This window comes from Anopheles ziemanni, chromosome 2 (genome assembly GCF_943734765.1).
Source record: "Anopheles ziemanni chromosome 2, idAnoZiCoDA_A2_x.2, whole genome shotgun sequence".
Taxonomy (NCBI): domain Eukaryota; kingdom Metazoa; phylum Arthropoda; class Insecta; order Diptera; family Culicidae; genus Anopheles; species Anopheles ziemanni.
The window spans coordinates 70,895,047-70,914,288 of NC_080705.1; the positions used below are offsets into that span (position 1 = coordinate 70,895,047).

The following is a 19,242-nucleotide window of genomic DNA, read 5'->3' on the forward strand; positions in this document are numbered from 1 at the left end:
CACCATCACCATCATCACGCGCAGGTCGACAACTTCGACCTCTACAAGAAGCTGACGCCGTACGAATAATAGCACCCGCCGTATCCGCTGTTTCCGCAGCAACAGCTGCAGCAACAGTCGCAGCAACCGCAACACCACCAGCAGCAGCAGCAGCAGTATGCGACCCACCACCTGACGGGCACTCCAGAGATCCTGCTGCTGTCGGCACGCTCCGTGGACTACTGTGGGCTGCAGCCAGCGGCTTCGGGCGGCAGCGTCGCCAGGGCGGGCTCTAGCGGCATCAACTTGAATGAAGGTGAACCGGAAGGCGTAATTCGTGGTCCCGCGTCTACCACAGACACTACCGCAACTACTAGTACTGCTACACTTACTACCGCTACTATCAATGCTAACCAGTTAGATAAATGTATTTTAGACTACTTAAGGAATGTCTCCACTTTTAAATGAAACACAAAACAAACAAACAAACAAACAAACAAACATGGAATAAACCACCCCCGGGGGATAGAAAGAGCAAGGCAAATATTTTTAAACCAAAAGCAAAACAACAAACCCAAATACGATCAGTGTATAATTAGCAATATACTTGTTGTGGCACGGCGCGTGGAGGAGGAAAATGCGAAACTCTCGCATCTCCTGCCGAAACGAGAAAAAAACACAACAAACGAAAAGCATATAAAATAGTAGATAAGCTACACTCTAATGAAATCAACAAACAAGAACGAAACAAAAATCGGCGCACACCGAAACCCTCGCCGCACGATGGCGGTTGGGTTAGTGGACGGTTAGTTACCTTTTGCGAAAGTATTTAAAACGTCATCTAGTGGTAAGGCTAATATCGTTGTACTTCTTCGGTTTGATTTTGTCCTAAATATTTTCACCTAGAAAAGAAGAGAGGGAGAGAGGAGAATGAAAATCCCACAAACCGTTCCCACCACGTGCACATAACCAGTTCGAATCGGTTCCTATAGGTTGCTTCTTTTCCGATGTTCGAATCACTGTACATACATTAGTAGTGATAAACACTTACGGTCACTTTTAATTTACGTTAAGCAAAGTAGTTTTATTTAAAAAGCATGCGACGGAAGGAAGGTCAAGAAGGACGAAGAGCAACCAAAATACAAGATCGAAATAACAAATCTAGTCTTCTATCAAAGCAATCGTTTGCCTGTGAGTAGATGAAGTCCTGCGGTGCACAGTCTTTGTATGGGTCAAACACTATACATATTTAAAACAACAACAAAAAACACCAGAAAGGAAAAACATTATCAAACATGGAGCTAGCTACAAAGTATAATGTTCAAAATGACAATTTCTGCAAAAGTATTTCAAAAGCAAGGTTTTTGTTTATGTCTAACCCTACCGTTCCTGAACCGGAACAGCTCGGTGTCACAACCGGCAAAGGTGCAAGTGAGGTTAAAACCAAATCAAAACCAAAACCAAAACCAAAAAACCACCACTCACCGAAAACACACAGAGACAGATGAGACTATAGGGACAACCACTAACGGGCAAACGGAATACTCATTTAAATTATATGGAAGAACAAAAAAAAGCAAATATTTATACATATAAAGACTGTGATAGTTAACGACACTTGTTAAAATTTTGTTCTTGCAACAACTTTTACATGATGAAGAGGGACGAGGAAAAAAAAAGGAAAGGAAACTCGAAGGTAGCGCGCTGCCCTGCGAGATAGAAGAACATCCTTCGATAACTACTACTTCTATTTGCTATCATCTTATCGGGCTATATTTTCTTTATTTCCCATTTTATCTCGTTTCGTAACTCGAATGGGAAGGTTCCCTGGTCAGGTCCCCGGGCCTCGCTATAGCTGCTCCCATTCATACCCCCGAACAAATTAATAAATGTCTGTAAATAATATAAGTGTACCGTAAAATTATCGATGTGTATATTGAAGCTAGTCAAAGGAGTTTCTGCAAAAAAAAAACAAAAAGTTGCCGAAACGTAAACGCACACAACAGACGTCAGTTGAGCAAGTATTAGATAAACCCATGAATACCCATGTCTGGCCTGCGACCTTGGTGGATCTGTCTAAAAAAAAAAAAGGTGCGATATCCAGGGCGTATCGGAAACAAACAGCCCGTAGTACGCGAGTGTTTGATTGGAGCAAACAGATAAACCGCACACCGATCGTCATTACGTGATCGTGTCGGACGTGAGGAAGCGCAAAATGGCGAACGATTTGCGAATGATCGGGAGAAGATTGTTCAATCAGAACACAAGCCACTTGTAAATAGGGTTTAATATAGGTCACAAAACAACGGCGGTGACGAGCCGCCACGAGAAAAGTCAAATAAACGGTCGTCTGATGAGCCGATTTTGTGTGTGTGTGTTTTAGGAGCAAATCCTTTCATTATCTTGCAGGCACTACAGGCTAGTCAGGAGTAACACAGATGTCGATGTCGTATATATAAATGTGTCCTTTGAAAGTGCTCATCCACACACAAGACCCACATCTTATGTTTCCAACGACGAACCGTCACCGTTGGAGATGCCGCGGAAGAGAGTTTTCCCACCCCTAGGGGGTTGTTGGAAAGGTGTTGTCGCAACAAGTGTTTGTTATAGGGGGCTGGCGAGGAACAGGAGAACAAGATAAAACAGAAGTGGGACAAAAATAACCCCTTTCGACGAAACGTACGCGACCTTGGGTCGCGTTTGTAAGCTCTAGTTGTGTATCTCCGATGAGTGTCTCTGCATGTGTGTGTGTGTGTGTGCGTGTTTATGTAAGATCTAAGTTCAATCATTGTCTTCAGAAATAACGGATACTTTATGTACCACGACACATTGTACATTCCCTCGAACTTGCGGACAACATTCAGTACGCTGGTAATACAAGCAAAAAACAACAAAAGAAATAACTGAATTAATAAAATTCGTATAAATGTTTCAAAAATCTATCATCAAATCGAGCGTCCGGTTTGGCTTTGAATTCTTTCCCGTTACAATGTCTCCAAATGTCAGCAACACTAATTCCTTTATCGACGTTATCTCGTTCTCTGCTCACATTCAAACGAGATCCCACTGGTTACCTACATTTGATAGCACAGCCAGTCCGGTTCATCCTTTGCTTGATACGTGGGAAGATTGCTAGAATCTTTACGACCTTGCTTATCGCCGAAGCAGTTGAAACCCGTATGAACTGTAAGTCCAGAATGGCGGTCATAGTGTTACAAAGATTACTGAGAAGAAACGTCATCCCAAGCATGCATGCGGTTCGCGGTACTGTGTCGTGATGACAGTGATCTTATACTCCTTGCGATAACAGGCAAAGAGGCTGCCGGTTGTAATCTCACACCAAAGAATACCCTATAGACGCCGGCAGCAAACGTCCAACGTCTCAGTTCACTTTTCACTTTCGGAAGACGTACGACTACGGCACGAAATGCTGGAGAACCTAGCTGTGGCGAGAGGTATCTTAGTGCTTAGCTTCCTCAGTCCCATACAGTGTGCAAATATCCTTGTGTTGATGAGTGTTCCTTCAGAGAGTCACTTCATATGGTACCTATGGCAAACAGTTCGAATTTCAAGCGTGGATATAATTATTTTCGGAAAAACTCCTCTAGGATACGACCGATCGTGAATCGCTTAGCTGAGGCTCATCACAATGTGACGATTCTGTCGGTTAACGTTGACCGTGCTGCACAGGCGAACGTTTCCTATATTCACCTGGAAAACAGCTATTACACCCTGTACGGCAATGGAACGGCGAAGAATGACATTTTGAAACGATCTAATGAAGGAGCAATGAAGGCTACAATATCTTTCTACCGGTTTGCACTGCTGGGATGCGAAGGTAATACCCGAGAACCCTACAGAAGTGCCTTAGTTTATTTTACATATTCGTTTACTTTCAGGCGCTGTCACCTCAGATGGATTAAAACGGATTCTCCAATATCCGCCCCACTTTCGATTCGATCTCATCATCTACGACTTTACCTGTGGTCCTTGTCTGCTCGGTTTGATGCACAAGTTCCACTACCCGCCACTGGTGAGCGTCACTGGGTTCGGTCTGCCACAGTTCACCGAGAGTTTAGTCGGTGGACATAAGGCTTCCTCGTATGTGCCACACTTTACGCAACTCACCGATAACCCGATGCCGTTTGGGCAACGTTTCGTTAACGCGTACGTTCACCTGTTTGATAGTCTCTACCGGAAGTTTGTTTTCCTGCCGGAACTAACCGCAATCGCTCAGCGACCTTTCGACTATCCTCTGCCCGATCTTGCCGAACTGGAAAAGCGTACGCTGATAATGCTGACCAACTCTAACCCGGCACTGGATCCACCAGAATCACTGCCACCGAATGTCATCCCCGTCGGGGGGCTACAGATCGTCCCAGCCAAACCACTGCCGGAAGAGCTGGACACCTTCATCTCGACCGCCCCGAAGGGCGCGATCCTGTTCGCGATGGGTACCAACTTCAAGAGTAAAATGTTTACCCCCGAGCGGCAGCTAATGTTCCTGGAGGCATTCGCGGCCCTTCCCGAGTATCACATTCTGTGGAAGTTTGACGACGACCGGCTGCCCAGGCGTGCCACTCCGAATGTGCTGGTGCGTCCCTGGATGCCGCAGAACGACATTCTAGCACATCCACGTTTGCGTGCCTTCATTACACACTGCGGACTAATGAGCACACAGGAGGCAACGTACCATGCGGTGCCGACGATCGGTATTCCCATCTACGTCGACCAGCATCTCAACCTACACCGGACGATGCAAGCCGGGGCCGCCGTCAAGCTGGAGTTGGCGACCCTAACGAGTGCCAAAATCGTGGAAGCGCTCCGGGAGGTGCTGGAAAACGACTCGTACCAGCGGGCGATCAATGCACGATCGGCGCTCTTTCGCGATCAACCGGAAAAGCCGCTCGATCGGGCCATCTGGTGGATCGAATGGGCCCTCCGGCACCCCCGGGAGGAACGACTTCGTTCGAAAACGATCGAAATGCACGCTTTCACCTCGAGCGGGTACGATGTGGCATTTTGTTCTTTGCTGTTGCTTCTTGCTCTATTTGTTGTTGTCAGGAAAACGCTTTCGAGGCTATTTTCCAGAAGTAAAAAGACGAGCAAAAGTAAAATGTCCTAGACTTATACTGTAGATACCGTATTAAGATTCAAATGAAATGTTGATGAAGTTATTTGTCGAATTGATCAAAAATTGGTTTTTGAACCTCTTATCGTGAAAATCTCTACCGTATATAAGGAACTGAATATAACCTTCTACTGAATACAAGGCACTGATCAAAAACAGTACGCTTCTCGGAAGTCGGATTATCTACGGTCGTTTCTGGTTTTATTCTAAACGTTGTTTACTGTACTGTTGAAGTTCTTTCCAGAGGACTGTGAGAAATTTTACTATCTAAAACCACGTTTTTATATAAAAAAAAGCTAATTATTGATTTGTTTCCTAAATTAAATAAAAAAACAATTTGGTGTTGTTTTCAATTAACTTCTACTTTAAATGATTAATATTTATTTACTTTATGGAACGTTTTCCGTATCATCGCGACATCCGTCCATCTAATGCCAAGGATGAAATCGACAGTCTATTGTGGTTGTTTTCTTTCTGAGATTATTCGCTCTAGCTTCTAATCACGTGATTCCAAAAAGATAATAATTTTAAAGAAATATCGCTTTTGTAGATTCACTTATTAACTTTATTAATATTTTCCAACATCTTTACGGAGCGCATGGCAAAAAGAGTCACTAAAGCAGTTAGTCCACGGATATTGCTTGACTCGCATTTGAGCATAGGTGTCGCTGTGCCTTAAAAGTAACCTCTACCGTTCTCTAGCTTAAGGTGGTTAGCACAACGGTTGCGTGAAATCGTATGTGGTCGTTATACTTTTAAAAGCGTCACAGTACTGTTTCAGCAGTTCGCCGTAGTTATCTTTATTCTCCACACCGCACAGCACCGTCGCCTGGGCCGATATCCTGGCGACGAGTAGCATTAGGCAGGCAAAAACGAGCAGAACTGTCGGTACACGGCACATTTTTGGTAACTTAAAACTGTATGAACACGGGGCACGAACTGAGATTTAACTGGTTTAACGATGTCTATGGCACGTACTTTAAATACTGTATCCCATGGTCGGATATTCAACACCGGGCACGTTACAAATGCCGGGATAGAACTATTTGAGCAATTGGTTTCACTCACTACTACGTCACGGATCCGAACGATGCCGTCGCTACGACCTTCAACGGTGCGCGTCTGCGTATGGGGGAAAACAAGTACCGAACGATACTGTCGGAATTATTTTCGTTTCTTGTCCCCGTCTACCCCAGACGGTACCCTTCGGCACAGTTTCGATAGCACGAACAGACCAAGTATGGGAATGGCGGCGAAAAACAGGGCCACGTCTAGCAGATACGTTCGAACAAATCCGAGCCGCAGCACCGGTGACTCAAGCTCGGTAGTGTTGGGATGTCGTAGCAGCCACTCGATCCACCAGACGGCACGAGCTAATGGCTTTTCCGGCTGGTCGCGGAACAGCGCCGATTGGGCGGCCATTTTGCTGCGATACTGGGGGTTCTCCAGCACCTCCCGGATGGCGTCACGCAGCTGCCCGGTGGTCATCGTTTGAAAGGCCACACGTTTGGCTACTCCCGAGCGAATGCAGCGTTCGAGGTTCTATAAAAAAAAAATCAACGCAAAATGTTTAGTACATTTTCGGTGGTTAAATCACACCCGTTCCGATCCTACCCGGTGCTGATCGGCAATGAACGGAATACCGACGATTGGCACTCCGTACCACGTGGCCTCGTGAGTGCTCAGCAGACCGGCGTGTGTGACGAATGCTTTCGTCCTCGGGTGCGCCAAAATGTCATTCTGCGGCATCCACGGCCGGATAAGCACATTCTTTGGCAGTGGAATGCCCAAGTCGGATTCAAACTTCCACAGGAAATTATAGTCGGGCAGCTGGCGGAATGCTTCCACGATCATCTTCTGCCGTTCGGTATCGAGCTGATCCGAGCGCACGTTGGTACCGAGGGAAAACAGGACCGTACCCTTGCGGCTTGCATTCACGAACTGCTCGAGGTCCTTCGGCAGGGCCAGCGGTTCGCGGATCTGCAAGCCACCGACGGCAATCAGGTTCGGCGGAGCCGATTCCGGAAAGTCGATCGAGTAGTGTGCATTCACTAGCATCAGCTTCGAACGTTGGTGTAGCTCGGGGGCGTAGGGCATATCCTCGTAGGGGAAGTACTTGCGCATCATGGCGTCTATTCTCGGATTGGAAACATAGTTCCGGTAGCTTCAAATGACGAAAAGATAGAAAGTCATGCAAGCTGCTCGCTGCCGATCATCTACTACTCCCCCGTCATACTTACAACACATCGGTAAGACTCAGCAAAGTGTTGTGGATTCGCTGAACGAAGCTCATATCCGTATCGTAGCTGAGCGAATAGAACGGCACGTACGAGTAGAACTTATGTCCTCCGATCACCTCCGTCGAGTAGGGAGGGTTATTGAAGGCGGTCACACTGACCAGTGGCGGATACTTGAACTTATGCAGCAATCCCAGCAGGCACGGGCCACAAGTGAAATCGTGCAGTACCAGGTCAAACCGAAACTCGTCCGGATAGTCCATTACCGTCCGAAGTCCTTTCGATTTCAGCGTACCTACCGAAGATCAAACAACATTCAATGCGCATCTCGGTACGATCATCAACAACACAACCTGTCGACTCACGCCTACCTGCACACTCATTCACAACAAAGTCGCGATAGAATGAGATGACACTTTTGAACAGATTCTCGTTCGCCATCTCCATCAGATCGAGCGATTCCGGACCCGTGTAGAGCGTTGGATAGATCTCCTCCAGATGGACGTAGTGCACATTGGTCGGCTGATCTTTCTCCACGTCCGCCGACAGGATGGTCAAGTTGTGACCTTCACGGGCAAGGGCATCCATAATGGCACGGTTCCTATAACATCAGGATTGATAACAAGCACAAAAATCCCACATCGAAAGTACTATTTCTTTCGCAACCCTTGCTATTACCATATGTGATGACTGGGGCTTGCGACTCCCATCAGACATAGTATATTTGCTCCATTAACCGCATAACCGACGGAGCAAAGTACCAACAACACTAGTGACTCACGCATGTTTCGGGACAGACACGGCTATCCAGATCAAGGCAACCCAAACGACTGAAACCGCATTTTGGGGACTCAGTCACAGTTTACATCATCGGTGGTCAAGTTCACCAAGACACACACACTAAATATAGAAATGGTACGGCCTCGAACAATGTCATCGTGCCCCCGCTCCCCCCTTGCGTCGATGATGGAAATTGATGCGCTAATGTTATCGCCACCCGGACGCGCACGATTTGCTCCCGATGCCTCATAAATGACACCAACGATGCCATATCGCACCGTGTATTATGCAGATTTGAATTTGAACCATGCACACAAACAACCATGTCTCCAATCGGCACAGTCAGTTAACGGACCTTCCCTTCCTTGACATCATACACCCTTGCTTCCCCGTGCGACGAGAAAACCAAACCTATCATCTTCAATTGACTTTGAAATATTGTGCACCGATTCAGTGTTGCTTCCGTTTCGTCTGATAACTGCCTGGAAACAACGCGTTCCTACACAGTTATCAGATATGTTTAACAAAGATAAACATCATGGCGCGTATCTTTAGCACCTCAAAAACGGGATATGCTTAATGAATCAAATTGTCTGTGATGTTTAAAAAGCAACCACGATAAGCCGTTGCCAAGGTGATAAAACCGCGGAACGCTAAAGGCCAAGCGTTTTTGGGTAGATTAACCATTGCGCGGGTGAAATAAAAAAATATGCAGGATTCGGAAAGGGATTTGAGTATAATATTTCCAAACCGTATTTTTTCGGAAAACCTGTGAAATTTATCAGACTTTTGTTTACAGATGTCTTTTAGTTTCATACGAACTGTTTATGCGTGGTTTTCAATATTTACACAACAAGACTTTTAAACATGAAACATAACTCTCTCAAGAGTATCATGTTTATTGGAAGCGTAAAGAAGAACGTGTTGTTTTAACACAACAAACGAGGTATGACTTCCAAGGGTTCATAAAGCCATGTTGATAAGCGATAAGCTGTTATAAAATCTAATTTTTAATAGCAAATAATTTTAAGCACAGCTTAGCAATTCGACGCCGACAAACGCGTCTCATGGCGAATCTAGAAAGCAAACACATCGTTTTGCACAATTCTGCTCCATCATCTCTCCAATTGAAACGGCTCTCTAGCGTTAAACCGGCAGTTAGTTAGTTTAATTTACTCAACACACGTGATGACGATCGCCCGGAGAGAAGTTTGCTTCGACGCCGGTTGGCGGCAGACGCCGTTATTTGATCGCAGCTCGTCGCAGCATAAGGATGGGTCAGCGGGTGAGGATCACAACGATCGTCGCGGTGATACTGGGAGTAAGCTATGGGGTGAATTACGCTTGCTGTGCCAACATCCTTTGCCTCATGGGGATTCCGAGCCCCAGCCATCACATCTGGAACCGTGCGCTGGTAAACGCTCTGGCAGCTAACGGTCACAACCTGACGGTTGTATCGCCGGACATCGAGCTGAAGCCGCACGTAAACGTGACGTACATTCATCTGGAGGAAACATACAACGCGATCCACGAGGGTTCGACGGCGATCGACTTCTACGAGATGGCGCAGGCGGGCGTGGTGGATAGTTTGAAGATATTCTACAACTACGCTATCTCGATGTGCATCGGGATTCTCGGCTCGAAGGGCTACCGGACGATCATGAGCTACCCGAGTGATTATAAGTTTGATCTGGTGCTGTACGACTTTACCTGCGGTCCGTGCTTACTCGCCGTGTACGACAAGTTTGGGCAGCCACCGATGGTTGGTGTCACCGGGTTCAACACTCCACCCTACACGACCGATCTGATTGGCGGGCACAAGTATTACGCATACGTTCCGTACTACACCCTGGACTATGACACCAACATGAACTTTTTCCAGCGGTTCTACAATGCGGTCATCCATTGGATTGATTATTTGTAAGTCTGTTTCTACTGTATGTTGTATAAGACCGCTAACATTTGATCTCGTTAAACATCCAACACAGCTACAGGAATTACGTTTTTCTTCCCGAAACGGATCGCCTCGTACGGGAGCACCATCGGGCAACGGATCTTCCATACCTTGCCACCTTGGACCAGAAGATGATGCTCATGCTAGTCAATTCGCACCACTCCGTGGACTTCCCAGAACCGGTCCCGCAAAATGTGATTCAGGTCGGAGGCCTGCAAATACTGCTCCCTAAACCACTGCCAGCCGACATCGACCGGTTTATACGGGCCGGCAAGAAAGGATCGGTACTGTTCTCCCTCGGAACCAATGTGCTAAGCAAGGACTTGGGCCCGGAACGTATCCAGGCGCTTCTGCGCGCCTTCCAGCAGATGCCGGCATACAACTTTCTGTGGAAGTTCGAAACCGACCTACCGTACGAGCTGCCGTCGAACGTGATGATCAAGAAGTTTCTCCCCCAAAACGATATCCTGGCGCATCCACACATCAAGGGCTTTATGACGCACGGGGGCTTGCTGAGCACACACGAGGCAACGTGGTACGGTGTGCCGATGATCGGCATCCCCGTCATCGCCGATCAGTACCGAGTAAGGGAGTAAGCTCCCCTTCTTCTAAGCCCAACCAATTAACCTTTTTTAATCTTCTCCTTTCCTCAAGAATCTTGCCAAATCTATCCGCGCTGGTGTTGCGGAAAAGGTGGACCTTTGGGATATGAGCACCGAGAAGATCCGCAACACTGTGCTACAGGTACTGGAACAGCCCAGGTACCGGAAGGCTATGGAGACCCGGTCGAACCTGTTCCGGGATCAACCGGACACTCCGCTCGAACGTGGCGTATGGTGGGTGGAGTGGGCCCTGCGCCACCCGAACGCAAAGTCCATAAGATCGCCCACCCTCGACCTGGGACCGTGGAGAAGCGAACTGTACGATGTGAAGCTATGTCTAGTGCTGGTGGTGCTGTTTATTGCCTGTACCTTGAAGAAAATACTCTGCACGCTTTTCACGAAAACGTCCAAACCGAAACAAACGAAGAAGAAATCACAGTAGTAAAGTTTATCTACAGTTGAGCACCCTCATCTCAGCCAAAGGAAGAGACTAATGTTAGCGAGACGAATGTTAGCTATGATCAAGTGTGAATAAATGCAACGGAACCCAAGACGAACTCAGAACAGAACTTAGTTAGTTTTGCTCACGTAGCGCTTTTTGCCATCAACTTCTAATTATGTATCATTTCCTGCACGAAGCTGCATGAGAGTATACACGTGCCATGCTAACTTGCCTTGTAGCATCGACAATGCGTTTCATAATACGTTACTTTCAAATCATTCTAGAGTTTATTATATGAAAAAAAAACCGCAGCAAACAGATTGAAGTGAGTGAATAAAACTCTTCCATCAGACCTATTCAATAGTCATTCATCAACAGCGGCGTACACTACCGACAATGGCACGTTGTATAATCGTGTTCTATCTCTTGGTAACCTTCGGTGTCCGGTACCTGCAGTGTGCAAATATTCTCTGTCTAACGCCCGTGCCGAGTCCAAGCCATCACATATGGAACCGGGTGTGGATAGAGGCGCTTGCTGCACGCGGCCATAACCTGACCGTCGTTTCGGCCGATGTGGAAAAAACCACGCACCCCAACGTAACCTACATCCATCTGGAGCATGCCTATTCGGACCTACACGACGATCTCGATCTGTTCGAGATGGCAGGCAATAGTGCGCTGCTCGGCATCAAGGATCTGTACGCTTGGGGTATTGCCATGTGCAAGGGAGTGCTGCGATCGGAAGGGCTCCGGGCGATTCGTTCCTATCCGAACGATTTCCGCTTCGATCTGGTCATTGCCGATATCACCTGTGGGCCGTGTTTGTTTCCGCTGATCCACAAGTTCGGTTATCCCCCGTTGATCGCCGTTACGGCGTTCAACAATCCACAGTTTACGATCGATTTCGTCGGCGGGCACAAACACTACGCGTACGTGCCGTTCTTTACGGTGAATTACGATTCGGACATGGGGTTCCTGCAGCGGTTCCACAACTGGATCTTGCACAACGTTGATCATATGTAAGCCGCGCGATCATGACGTCGTATACCATTGCTTAATCATCCAATGTATCCCTTTCAGATACCGACAAAACGTGTTCGTACCTCATGTAGAACGAATGGTAAGGAACCACTTCCGCTACGAAGGGATGCGATCACTGGCGGAAATCGAACACGGTACCTTTCTACTGCTGGCAAACTATCACTATTCTGTCGATTTTGCCGAGTCAATTCCACCGGCGCACATTCCGGTCGGGGGGCTTCAGATACGACCACCCAAGCCCTTGCCCGACGATCTCGCTCAATTCCTTGCGTCCGGCCGAGAAGGTTCGGTTTTGTTTTCCCTCGGTACCAACGTGCTCAGTGCGGATCTGGGCGAAGAGCGCATCCAAATGTTCCTCGATGCATTCCGGCAGCTACCGCAGTATAATTTTTTGTGGAAATTTGAAGCCACACCTAATTTTCCCGTGCCACCGAATGTTCTGATGCGAAAATTTTTACCCCAAAACGATATCCTGGCGCACCCGAACGTGAGGGCGTTCATCACCCATGGCGGTATGTTAAGCACACACGAGGCAACCTGGCACGGTGTCCCAATGGTTGGCATACCGTTCATCTGCGATCAGTACCGGGTAAGTAAACGTTCCACTCTCCTCCGATGCTTGACTAATTCTTTCATCTCATTCAGAATCTGCACAAATCCGTCGGCGCTGGAGTGGCGATACGTTTGACGCATGATTCTTTATCGACAGCAGCAATAAAAGGCGCCCTCATGGAGGTGCTGCATAATCCTAGCTTCCGTGACAACATGCGGCAGCGTTCTGCACTACTACGGGATCAGCCAGAGCATCCACTCGAGCGGGCCGTTTGGTGGATCGAGTGGGCACTCCGTCATCCGAACGTGAACGCCATCCAGTCGCCAACGAAACGATTATCATTCTGGCAGTACGAGCTGTACGACGTGAAGCTGACACTACTGATGGTAGTCATAATCGGCGCTTATCTACTGAAACACATTATCGTTAGCTATGTCATGCAACCGAAGGTGGCCCAACGTATGGGAAAGAAAAATAACTAGCACAAAACGAACGAGCAACGAATGTCGTTAAAGTGTACGGTAATTTATGTAATGAAAAGCTTTTGCCCAGGGGCGGAAAACCTTTTTCTGAAGGAGGCCAGATTGAAGGTGTGAAATTAAAAAATGCCGAAGGAATTTAAATAGGATAAGACAAAGTGGCACACCATGGATGGCATTGCTTCCCGTTTTAAACAGTATGGGAAATTGAAGAATGAAAAAACAAAGAGATAGACAAAATGAGCATATCTTTAAAAAGTTTAAAATTTTAGAAAAACATACTTGTGCTACAATTAATCAAATTTTTGAGAGAGTACTACCAAAAATAAACCACATGAATGAGAATGATATTGGCATTTGAACAAAATACAACATAAGTTCTCCATTCTATTCTATTATTTACTCAAGATAACGACTTGAATTAGTCTTGTCTAGGGGTTGCTGAACCCTGCTTTGCAAAATGACATAAAAACAAGGTCAAGCACATTTTTTGCGCCTTCACGCATACCTAGCTCGCTGATAATGGAGGCTGAACAAATCAGCGGAATCATGTTAGACACAATTTTATACGCTGTCAACCATCATGAGCAAGGCAGACTCTATCTCACCAACACAGAATCGTTGCATTCATGCTAATTAAGGTACGCTGTAATGGGTCCGAGAGCTAAACCTCAGTCGATAAGATTCCAACAATGGGGCAGAACGGATTCCTTCGCTTCGCCCTAGCCGGCGTGGCTGTCCTATCGGTTTGTGTCAATTTGAGCCATAGTATTAACATTCTGTGCATAATGACCGTCCCAAGTCCTAGCCATCATATTTGGTAAGTAAAATTGATGGTAGTATTTTATGTTTGAAATACAAACAGGTTCCGTCTTCCAGGAACCGTGTCATTATGGAAGAGCTAGTCTCGCGGGGACACAACTTGACCGTAGTCTCCCAGGATGGTGATAAATCCCGCACCAATCTTACCTACATTATGCTGGAGAAGGTGTACCCCGCCTTGTACGAAGAGGATGGGTTGGATTTAATAGAAATTGCGAAGGAAACACCGCTGCAATCGTTGTTCACCTTCAAACAGTTTTACCTGGGCATGTGCCGTGGTGCGCTGAAATCGGACGGCCTGAATGTGATTCTTAACTATCCAGATAGCTTCCAGTTCGATCTGGTACTGTACGACTTTGGATGTGGTCCATGTCTCCTGCCACTTTTGCACAAGTTCCGTTATCCACCGTTGATCAGCGTGACGCCATTTGGCAATCCTCCTTATTCGGTCGACGTCGCCGGTGGTCACAAGCACTACGCCTATGCGCCACACTATGCCCTTCCCTTCGGTGTTCAGATGACATTCATCGAAAGGGCTTACAATACAATTTTAAATCTGTTGGATGCTGGGTAAAATTTCATGCATAGCTACAAAAATTACAACCATTAGAAGGTATGATCCTATTTTCCCAATCCTTGCAGATTTAGAAAGTTTGACACCATGCCCCAACTGGATAGGATGGTGCAAGATCATTTCAAGTATACTGATCTGCCTTCCCTGGAGGATATCGAGCAACGAACGGTTGTTATGCTGCTGAACACTCATCCAACGATCGATTCCCCGGAACCGTTGCCACCAAATGTGATACCTGTTGGAGGGGCACACATCAGGGAACCAGCACCCTTGCCAGGGGATTTGGAAAAGTTTATGGTAAGCGCCAAAAAAGGTGCCGTTTTATTTTCCCTCGGATCGAACGTACGCTCTGATATGATCGGAGAGGAACGGCAGCGCATGTTTATCGAGGCATTCCGACAGATGCCGGAATATAATTTTCTGTGGAAATTTGAATCGGATCTTAAAATTCCGCTTCCACCGAACGTTATCATCAGGCCGTGGCTACCTCAGAATTCTATCCTGAACCATCCAAACATTAAAGGGTTCATAACGCATTCCGGAGGATTAAGTACACAAGAAGCGTCCTGGTTCGGTGTGCCATTGATAGGAATGCCTTTCTTCGTCGATCAACATCGGGTAAGTAACATCCACAACCCAGAACGCTGCAAAGAAATGACCGAACTGTATGTTATCATTCTTTCTACTGTTCACAGAATCTCAAGCGATCGCTGATCGCTGGAGTTGCGGAGAAATTAGATTTCAGCTCTCTTTCCACACGTAAAATAAAGGAAACAGTTTTGAAGGTACTGGAGACTCCTTCGTATCGGGAGAACATGCTGCGCCGTTCCATCTACTTCCGCGATCAGCCAGATAAACCGCTGGATCGTGCAGTATGGTGGATCGAATTTGTCGCCCGTCATCCAGCGCCTGAGCATCTTCGATCACCGACTCTTGAGTTGGGTACCATAAGATCCAATCTGTTGGATGTGTACGCCTTCTTTGCCGGTATATCCATCTTCACGGTTTGGCTCATTATGTTTGCCATTAGGAGCGTAATTTGCCGCAAGCGATCAGCGTCGAAGAAAAAGCACGAATAAACATGTCACATAAATAAATCGATTACTTTTTTGTACTAGGTTAGATAAACAACTGAATACTTTCCTCCTACGTCACGTTCTAAAACCATCCTAAAATCATTCTTCATTTCATTTGCTCAAATCGATGCTGTTGGGATCACTTACCTTACTCCTGGATCATTCCTAGGCGAAGTTTCTTCAACCACTTTGTGGTATGTTAATTGTTGCAGAACACTTGTTCACAAGACTTAATAGTATTTCACTTGTTCAAATGTTCAGAACACATCGATTTCACATCACAAACTGAACAACTTATTTCTAATAAACACAGGCGGACGGAAAATAATAAATTCCAGTGCTGCGTCATCGTTTTAGTCGGTCACTAGCGCAACACACCATCTTGGTTGAAAGACAAAAGGCAGCCTACCTTGTTCCTAGTAGTAAGCTGTGGAAGATCATTCACACGTTATTTCGGAAAACGCGAGACTACGATAGAATAATTACTTTCATTCCATTTGCTAAAGGCAAACGACTATTAAGTTGTATTAAAAACTTCTAATTTATTTATAAAACGTATTTTTACTACCTGCACGTACTAATTTTGATCACATTATGATACTCTTTGAGGCCACTGTCCAACGTCGTATTGTGTCAACATTCCATGACGTCACCGTTGAAGCTGTCAACCGCACTGTCAACCGAACCCGGTTCCGAACACTAAAAAAACGCACGAAAGGAAATGGAAAGACACATTCGGAGTTTGGATTCCAGCAAGTGCAGGTCGGACACGCCAATCTGTTGATTTGTTAACAAAACTCAAGTGTCGCCGGTCGACAGAAACAGAACCACCACTCGAAGTGCATCCATCATGAGTAACGGAAGGCATTTGGCCAAGGGTAAGCGCAAACAGCAGTGTTAAATTCAACGGGCGAATGCGATTGCTAGCACAATGTTCGGTGAATTCCAAAGCTCCAAGAGGAAGAAGCATCCATGTTTAACATGGGTGAGGTATATTTAGCACCGAGTTCGGTGATGTCATCAGTTGATCTTCGATGAGGTATACTAGGGCCTACCTTAACCCACGATGTGATACCGTGGCTGATAAAACAACTATCAGCAAGATAGGAGATGCTTCCGGGAACCCATCTTCGATTCCGATAAGTTAATTGCGAAAGACAATGACTTGTGTGATTTTATTTCTGTCGGTGTCGCTGTGCTATCGATCGGCGCCGAGACTGTTCCAGAAGGCTGATTTTAGAATGCTTCTGATTGCTTAATGGATTATTCTTCTTTTTTACGTAGGTTCCTCGGCACCGGTTCTACCCAACGATGGAAAGCTGGTGCTGTACTCGATGCGTTTCTGCCCGTACGCCCAGCGTGTGCACCTGATGCTGGACGCCAAGAAGATCCCATACCATACCGTCTACATAAACCTGAGCGAAAAACCGGAGTGGTACTTTGAGAAAAATCCCCTCGGCAAGGTGCCCGCCCTGGCGGTGCCGGGCAAGGAGGGCATCACGCTCTACGAATCGCTGGTACTGGCCGACTACATCGAAGAGGAATACTCGACCCAACAGCGCAAGCTGTACCCGACGGATCCGTTCCGTAAGGCGCAGGATCGTATTTTGATCGAGCGCTTCAGCGGCGTCATTACCGCCTACTATCGTATTCTGTTTTCCACCGACGGCATCCCGCCGGGCGCGATCACGGAGTTTGGCATTGCGCTGGACGTTTTCGAGAAGGAGCTCAAATCAAGGGGCACGGCGTACTTTGGGGGCGATAAGCCCGGCATGATCGACTACATGATTTGGCCGTGGTGCGAGCGGGTCGATTTGCTGAAGTTTGCGCTCGGTGATAAGTACGAGCTTGATAAGGAACGTTTTGGTAAATTGGTAAGTGCAGTAGTAGCGCCGGAAATATGTTGCATTTAATCTTACTGTGCCTCATTTTTATTTTACTATAGCTGCAATGGAGAGATTTGATGGAAAAGGATGATGCCGTGAAACAGTCTTTCATCTCGACCGAAGACCACACCAAGTTTTTGCAAAGCCGCAAGAATGGCGAAAATAACTACGATATTTTGGCGTAAGCATTCAGTGCCCATAATTCCATCCAAGATCCATTTAAATGTATGACGCATAACACGAGCGTTCCGCGGATAACATTCAGTAATGCACCCTCTGTATCATCACATTTCCTAACCGGCAAACAGTGTATTATTAACCCTTATATATGTTAAAAAAGTGGCATCAAATGCAAATATCAAAGCTTTTTAGGTTTGATGAAATAAATTGATACATTCAAAACTGTATATGTGGTTGTTTGGGGGAGTGTTTCTATCGATTCGGCCTATGAAGATGTGCTCTGGTGTGACTAATCATTGAATTCTGTTCTAAAATTTGTGGACTATCTGTGCGCTTATGTCACCCCACACGCAAATAATTCTTCGAGCACAAATTAAACACCACCGGTTTCAGCACAGCAAAGCGTGTGGCATTGTATAACTTATCATCTATAGATTTGTGCAGAAACATTTCTAATTTTTCATCATTAAAGGGGGCAGTTTGTAATGGTTTGTAAAACGGCTTTTTGCAGAAACGACGCTAAGAAACCCAGACTGGAGTGAAGGAATCTACAAACGGCGTGGAATCTTGCGGCTGAACTGAATTTAGTATAACGCAAAACATTCTCTTGCTCCGTAAACAAACTTCCACAGCGCAGATTTACTGCAAGGGATGGTTCTGTGAGTGAAAAAAGATACTGCAAGGTGATATTTTATCAACATTTTTCCGATAAATCCAAGTGTTCGTGTTCAATAAAACGTTTTCATAAAAGATCTTTTCAACACCACAAGCTTACGTTTTTTGTAAGTAAACGAGTTTATCTAAATGAACAGTATTAAAAACTCTTCCAAATTTGATAAAGAGGTGCGATCTTCAAAACTTATAATCGAACCAATTTCACTAACATTTATTACATACAAACGAGTGATTTTTACTATCTGAAACTTTTTTATTGGGAAGTTTGATTGATTTTCGATATTCAGGAACATTCAGAAAGTACCCCGAAGTTTTCGGATTTCAGTGTGACGCACAAACGCAAACCAATGCCACTGCACTTGTAATGAAAGGTTCAATTTTATTACTTTTATTTCACATCATACAATAAGATCGTGGGCATACCAGTGGCATAGAAGACATTGTCTTGCCATACCTTGACTTAACCATGAACCACAATAATTCCTCGACGTACGGCCTCAGAGCAGGAATCGTCAAAGTCTAGCTCGCGGACAATCCTTAAACCAACCCAGAGTATGAAAGTACGCTAGGTAATGACAAATTACTCTTCAAATGATTTACGTCGTCCCTGGCAAAAATGGTTCCCATAAATAGATCCCGTCAGTGAAATGAGACAAACTTAGTAGGATCGGTTTTGAATGTTTTCAAAAGAAATTATCTCACAATTATTTGATCTACACTTTTTGGATGCAATTGTTATCCGTCGCCAATAATCGATACTAAGTAAAATAGTTCATTAAATAAAAGATCAAACACGCACGTTTACACCTAAATACGTAGAAGAAAAACGAA

The 19,242-nt window shown here is 45.8% G+C and overlaps 3 protein-coding genes across 4 annotated transcripts; 2 read left to right on the forward strand and 1 right to left on the reverse strand.

The window, feature by feature from the left end:
• Positions 1-14: 14 nt before the first annotated feature.
• On the reverse strand, positions 15-8,132 carry LOC131294232 (UDP-glucosyltransferase 2-like). The gene is made up of 9 exons (XM_058322276.1): positions 8,026-8,132; positions 7,719-7,948; positions 7,351-7,642; positions 6,725-7,274; positions 6,282-6,652; positions 5,864-5,952; positions 3,058-3,163; positions 76-388; positions 15-41 (listed from the first exon to the last, which is right to left on the reverse strand). The coding sequence occupies exons 1-9, from the start codon at positions 8,130-8,132 to the stop codon at positions 15-17; spliced, it is 2,085 nt and encodes a 694-aa protein (XP_058178259.1).
• A 1,268-nt stretch (positions 8,133-9,400) lies between these two features.
• LOC131294233 (uncharacterized) lies at positions 9,401-15,673 on the forward strand. Its single transcript, XM_058322278.1, has 11 exons — positions 9,401-10,047; positions 10,116-10,665; positions 10,736-11,124; positions 11,323-11,332; positions 11,582-12,144; positions 12,206-12,755; positions 12,812-13,178; positions 13,925-14,018; positions 14,078-14,590; positions 14,663-15,212; positions 15,290-15,673. Exons 1-11 carry the CDS (start codon positions 9,401-9,403, stop codon positions 15,671-15,673), a joined length of 4,617 nt encoding a protein of 1,538 aa, XP_058178261.1.
• A 727-nt stretch (positions 15,674-16,400) lies between these two features.
• On the forward strand, positions 16,401-18,278 carry LOC131284075 (pyrimidodiazepine synthase-like). 2 transcript variants are annotated; one of them, XM_058312933.1, is made up of 4 exons: positions 16,401-16,548; positions 16,955-17,544; positions 17,616-17,737; positions 18,248-18,278. In XM_058312933.1, exons 1-4 carry the CDS (start codon positions 16,521-16,523, stop codon positions 18,276-18,278), a joined length of 771 nt encoding a protein of 256 aa, XP_058168916.1. In that variant the 5' UTR covers positions 16,401-16,520. The 2 variants fall into 2 exon arrangements, with proteins under 2 accessions (XP_058168916.1, XP_058168924.1); XM_058312941.1 differs by lacking the exon at positions 18,248-18,278 and having other exon boundaries at positions 17,616-17,957.
• Positions 18,279-19,242: the final 964 nt, after the last annotated feature.